The 5,205-nt window shown below is 49.5% G+C and overlaps 1 protein-coding gene across 1 annotated transcript in view; it reads right to left on the reverse strand.

The window, feature by feature from the left end:
* The window catches only part of MYO18B (myosin XVIIIB), a gene marked incomplete at its 5' end in the record, with an annotated part of 183,949 nt that overhangs the window by 29,873 nt on the left and 148,871 nt on the right, over positions 1-5,205 (reverse strand). Inside the window, one exon of the mRNA XM_055080677.1 lies at positions 311-355. Within this exon, the coding sequence (XP_054936652.1) occupies positions 311-355 (45 nt within the window). The remainder of the gene's footprint in view (positions 1-310; positions 356-5,205) is intronic.

Here is a 5,205-nt window from a genome sequence, read left to right on the forward strand (position 1 = left end):
GGGAGGCCTGCACACCACAAAAAAAAAAAAAAAAAAAAAGTCTCTTCTGAGGCAACGGGGAGCCACTGACGGTGTCTGAGGACAGCGGCATGGTAAGTCATAGGCTTCTCTTTGTCTGCGAGAAGTTGGACGGTTCAGTAGTACATCCCCGGGGCTATATGTTATGACCATGGAGTCAGAGCTCTCGTGGGCACTGCGGATAACACTCCAGGTGGGTGTGGATGTTCCTTCTGCAAACTGGACACAGAGGGCCAGGGGCTCGTCTTTGGCTTTGGTGTAATTGGCTCAGTTCTACTCAGGGTTAACTTACGTCTCTTTTCTGCCACTGCCGCTACAATCCACTGCTGTCTGGACACTAGAAGGAGGCACAAGAAAGAGTCTGTTATCCTTGTGCTACCAGGGGCTGGGGAAGAACCCAGTCTTTGATGTTAAATAAACTTGGGTTTGAGTCCCACCTCCAACCTTTGCCACTGTGTGATCTTAGGCAAGTCACTTGTCTTCTCTGAGCCTCCTGTGCTCTTTTGTAAAATGTAGCTAATCATGGGCCTCCTCCCCCAGAGTTGTGGAGCAGACTGAGATAACCCTTATAAGATCTCAGCATGGTTCTTGGCAAATAATCAATGTTAATTAAAGGGTAGCAACCATTACCACTCCTCTTGTTTCAGTACAACTAGTACTGCTATTAATAGCATCATAATTGTCAACGAGCACAGCATTTGCTCTATATTCTTTGCGAATGCTGGCAAATCAGACACGGGGATGCGGTGGTCGGCTTCCCCAGTGCATTCTGGGAAACTCTGAGCTAATTACAATAGCAGCTATTCTCTTGGGAGCATCCCTTGATTCAACAAATACGCGTTACACGCGATCCCACTAACCACCTTGCCAGTCTCCCTCCTGGAGCTGAGGAAGCTGACCCCCTTGTCCAAGGTCACGCAGCTTTGAATCCCAGGTCTGTAAGAGCTACTCAGCTCGTGCTCTTAACCAGAGTGCAACCACCCAGTGTACGGGTGCCGACAGCCAAGCCACAAACCTCAGACACCTGAGCCGTCACTTTAATCCTGGTTCCTCAGGCTGGGACCTCCCAGCTTTAATTCTTCAGTGAAATCTGGGCGATTCCTTCCCAGAAGCCCTGGTCAATTCCTCTGAAGGATGCACCTGCAGCTCCTTGGTCCCTACCCTCAAGGGCCAGTCACTCTCGGGGTCTCTACTAACACCTATTCATCCCCACGAGACTGAAAGAGCCCCTCACAGGCCAAGAATGCATCTTATTCGCCCCTTTAGCCCCAGGGCAAAGGCTAGAGCAGAAGTTCTCTCAGACGATGCCTGGTGAATCCAATAGAAGAGGGGTCTGTAAATGACGGCCATGGGCCAAATCTAACCTACACATCTGCTCCTATAAATAACGTTTTATTGGAACACAGCCACCCCCACTCATTTGCATTTTGTCCACGACTGCTTTTGCTCTACGGTGGCAGAGCAGAGTAGTTGCAACAGAGGCCACGTTGTCTGAAAAGCCTGAAATATTTACTATCTGGCCTTTTAAAGAAAAATTTGTCGACCTCTCCAGTATTAACGAAAAGCACCTTTTGTGAACAGCCCCTTGAGAGGCAGAATAATGACCCCACAGATGTCAACATTCTAATCCCTAATCCCAAGAACCTATGACTGTGTTTCCTGACATGTTATAAAGGGCTGTGCAGATGTGGTTAAGGTTAAGGATCTTGAGACAGGGAGGTTATCCTGGATTATTGGGGTGGGCCCAGTCTAATGACTCCAATCCTTAAAAGCAGAGACCTTTACCCAGATGTGGTCAGAGGGACATGTGGCTATGGAAGAAGAGTCAGAGATGCAACATTTCTGGCTTTGAGAATGGAAGGGGCCACAAGCCAAGGAATGTGGGTATCCTCTAGAAGCTGGAAAAGGCAAGGAAATGGATTCTCCTCTAGAGTTTCCAGAGGAACACAGCTCTGCTGACACCTTGATTTTAGCCCAGGGAGATTAGACTGGACTTCTAATGAACAGAACTGTAAGATAATAAGCCATAAAATTTGAGCTAATTTGCTGTGACAGCAATAGAAAACCCCTGCAATAGAATAAAAATATCTTTGTGAGTGACCCTAAATCTTCTTGAGGATCTATATAAATTTTTCCTGATACAGCTTTTAAACAAACTATTTAAAAATACTTAAAAACTTTAACTGAAGTGGCCAGTGTGAGTAGAACCAGCTTTATTCCTGCTGGTGGCCTGAGTCTCTTCTAAGGCTCTATGCGCCGGGGCTGCAGAAGGAACACCAGACTGTGAGGAAAGGCAACTGAATCCTCGTGTTCTCACTGTGTGGCCTTGGCCTCCTCTCTTCCCTGTTCAGGGTGTCAGGTGTGTGAAATGAGGCGTTTGGGCCAAGATGCTTGGATGCTTAAAAATTATGTGCAATGGAGAGGATGCACTTAGGCCCCTAGAGCAGGAGTCCTGGGCCTTTCATGAGCATTTTTGTTTTTTGTTTTTTGTTTTTTTTAGTGGTACGCGGGCCTCTCCCATTGCGGAGCACAGGCTCCGGACACGCAGGCTCAGTGGCCATGGCTCACGGGCCCAGCCGCTCCGCGGCATGTGGGATCTTCCCGGACCGGGGCACGAACCCGCGTCCCCTGCATCGGCAGGCGGACTCTCAACCACTGTGCCACCAGGGAAGCCCAGCATTTTTGTTTTAAGATTTATTTTCATTTGCGTATTTAGGCTGCGCCGGGACTTGTTGCAGCACGCGGGATCTTCTTTTTCAGTTGTGGCATGTGAACTCTTAGTTGCGGCATGCATGCACAGAGTCCTACTCACTGGACCACCAGGGAAGTCCCTAGGAGCATCTTTTATGAAGACCATGGAACTTCCATTTCCCCAAATGCACAAACACAGACTCAAATTTTAGTGCAGTATCTGAGGGTTCAGAGTATAATCTCTAGAACTCATGTGTGGACACCCCCTCCCTCGACCTCCTAGTTCACAGATCCCAGTTAAGGACACTGGTTCCAGCTGACCAACAAAGCTAAAATGTGGTAGGCAAGGGCCCTGGGAAGCGGAGGGAGGGGTTTGCGTGAACAGGGCTACATCTTCTGAAATGCTCATAGAAAGACAAAAGAACTGAAGGGTCTTGCGGCCCAAGCCGTAGCGTTCAAAACAGTGTGGCATGCGCCTTAAAAACAGAGAGGGTGAGTTGTACCTGGAACAAGGTTTCTCGTGCCCACAAGCAGGGAGGAAGGGCAAACACGGGCCGCGGTGGGGGTGGGACTTGAGGCACGATGATAGAGAGGGAGGGGCTTCAGGCCCACTTCCCACCCCAGGAGTCCATGACCCTGATTACAAGAGGGTGCGCCCAGAGATCCTGGTGGGTGCCCGGGCTAGCTAATGTCTCCATAATCCTAAGGCAACTGGCCTTGAACTCTGCAGGAGACAAGGTCTGGGCAGCTGGGCATACTTCCTCACCCACTTCATTGGTTCGATCTTTAATTGAACCCGGCACAGGAATGTCTGCAGAGCACAATGCAACTAACCAAGGTGCAGGCTGGTGTTAATTCAACTGGCACAACTGGGCATCTCAAAGTAAATGAGTCCCTAGTCCAGGGGGAAAGAGCCCTTTCAGAAGGGAGCAAATTCAAACACTTAGTCCGCCCATGGGGAAACGTCCTCTCTCACTCCGATCAGAGGATGGCTGTACTTCAAACTAAGCTAGAATTTTCTATAGGAGTTTGCTTTGGTGTAAAAGATGGGGTTCTTCTTAAAGGAGTTGAAAACCCACTGACCCTTCCACCACAAGAAGAAGGAGTCTCTGGACTTCAAGCTCCATGAGGCAGATCCACGTTTGCCTGTTCGCGACCATACCTCCTGCCCTAACGTGGGAGGTTCTCATCGGTGATGATGATGATGGTGATGTTGTTTATCTGTTGGGTGGGCAAGCAGAGGCTCAGGAAGGGCAGGTGACCTGTCCGTGGTCCTGCAGTGCAGCCAGCACTGGAACATGACATGTGGTGCCTGGTTTTCCCCTCATCTCCTGACATGTGGTCAGTGGTTCTTTCTCTTGCCTTGGTGCATGTGACTTTTCAAGAAGAACCTGGGCCAGGCACTTGTGGACAGGGGGATTGCTGATGAGCAAGAGAAGTAATTAAATGTCTCCTGTTGTATTCCTTTCAGGGGAGTCTTCACTGGACAACTCCAGCCTGAATGCAACCATTGCCTGGGAGGTAACACATCAATGCACTGGCACCACATCACAGTGACAGACACAAGTTCACCAGAATGACAGGCCAGCTCCTTGGCAGAGAACAAAGACCTTGACAACAGAAAGGGGAAAGATGGGGTACGTTTGACATGACAGCAGAGCTTAGTCACTGGAGGTGTGGGTGATGGGGTCAGTCTGGAAATCAAATCCCGGCCCCATCACTTACTGTGTGAGCTGGGGCCAGTTTCTTGACCTCTCTAAGCTCCAGTTTCCTAGTCTGTAAACTGGGGGTGATAATGGTTACCAACCTCAGAGAGTTGTGAGAACTATGCTTGTGAGACAGGTAGGCTGCATGGCCTGGCACGAAGTAAGTCCTCAGGAAAGAATATGAGCACAATGGTCATGATGTCCTGTAATGCCAGAGTGGATAACGCAGTTTGGAGCCCTCATCCCCCACGAACCCCACTAGCTGGGTATCCAGGCCTTCCAAGCTAGAAAGATGCTGAGAAAGGCCGGTGTCCTCTGTGGCATCCTTTAAATGTGCTATTCTGCATGAGGGCCCTGTGATGTAACTTGGATGTCTTAGAATAATGGAGAAGTGCTTTAAGCTCTTCCTTCTAAGCAAAATTAGAAGGTAAGAGAGCTGTGGGAAAAGAGACGCGGGCAGTCCCAGAGCCGGTCCTACTTCGTAGCAGGGACCGTTGCAGTCTGACCAGAGCCTGGGCCCACAGATGAGTACGTTAACTCATAATTGTGCCCTCAGTGGCAGCTACAATCTTTGGTTAGACCCAGATCTTTCTACTTGTCCTGCCACAGCCTTGTTTTAACCAAGTTAAAAGGATGTATGTTGGAAAATGTACAACTTACACTCAACACAGCAACAAAGGAGTCTCCTTTCCAGGGCCTTCATCTCAGATGGGGCCAGCTGGCATGGAGACACTCTTGGCTGACCCAGGAGTCAGGGGTCATCCACTGACCACTCCACACTCCCCCCCCC

Source organism: Physeter macrocephalus, chromosome 19, assembly GCF_002837175.3.
Source record: "Physeter macrocephalus isolate SW-GA chromosome 19, ASM283717v5, whole genome shotgun sequence".
Classification (NCBI taxonomy): Eukaryota; Metazoa; Chordata; class Mammalia; order Artiodactyla; family Physeteridae; genus Physeter; species Physeter macrocephalus.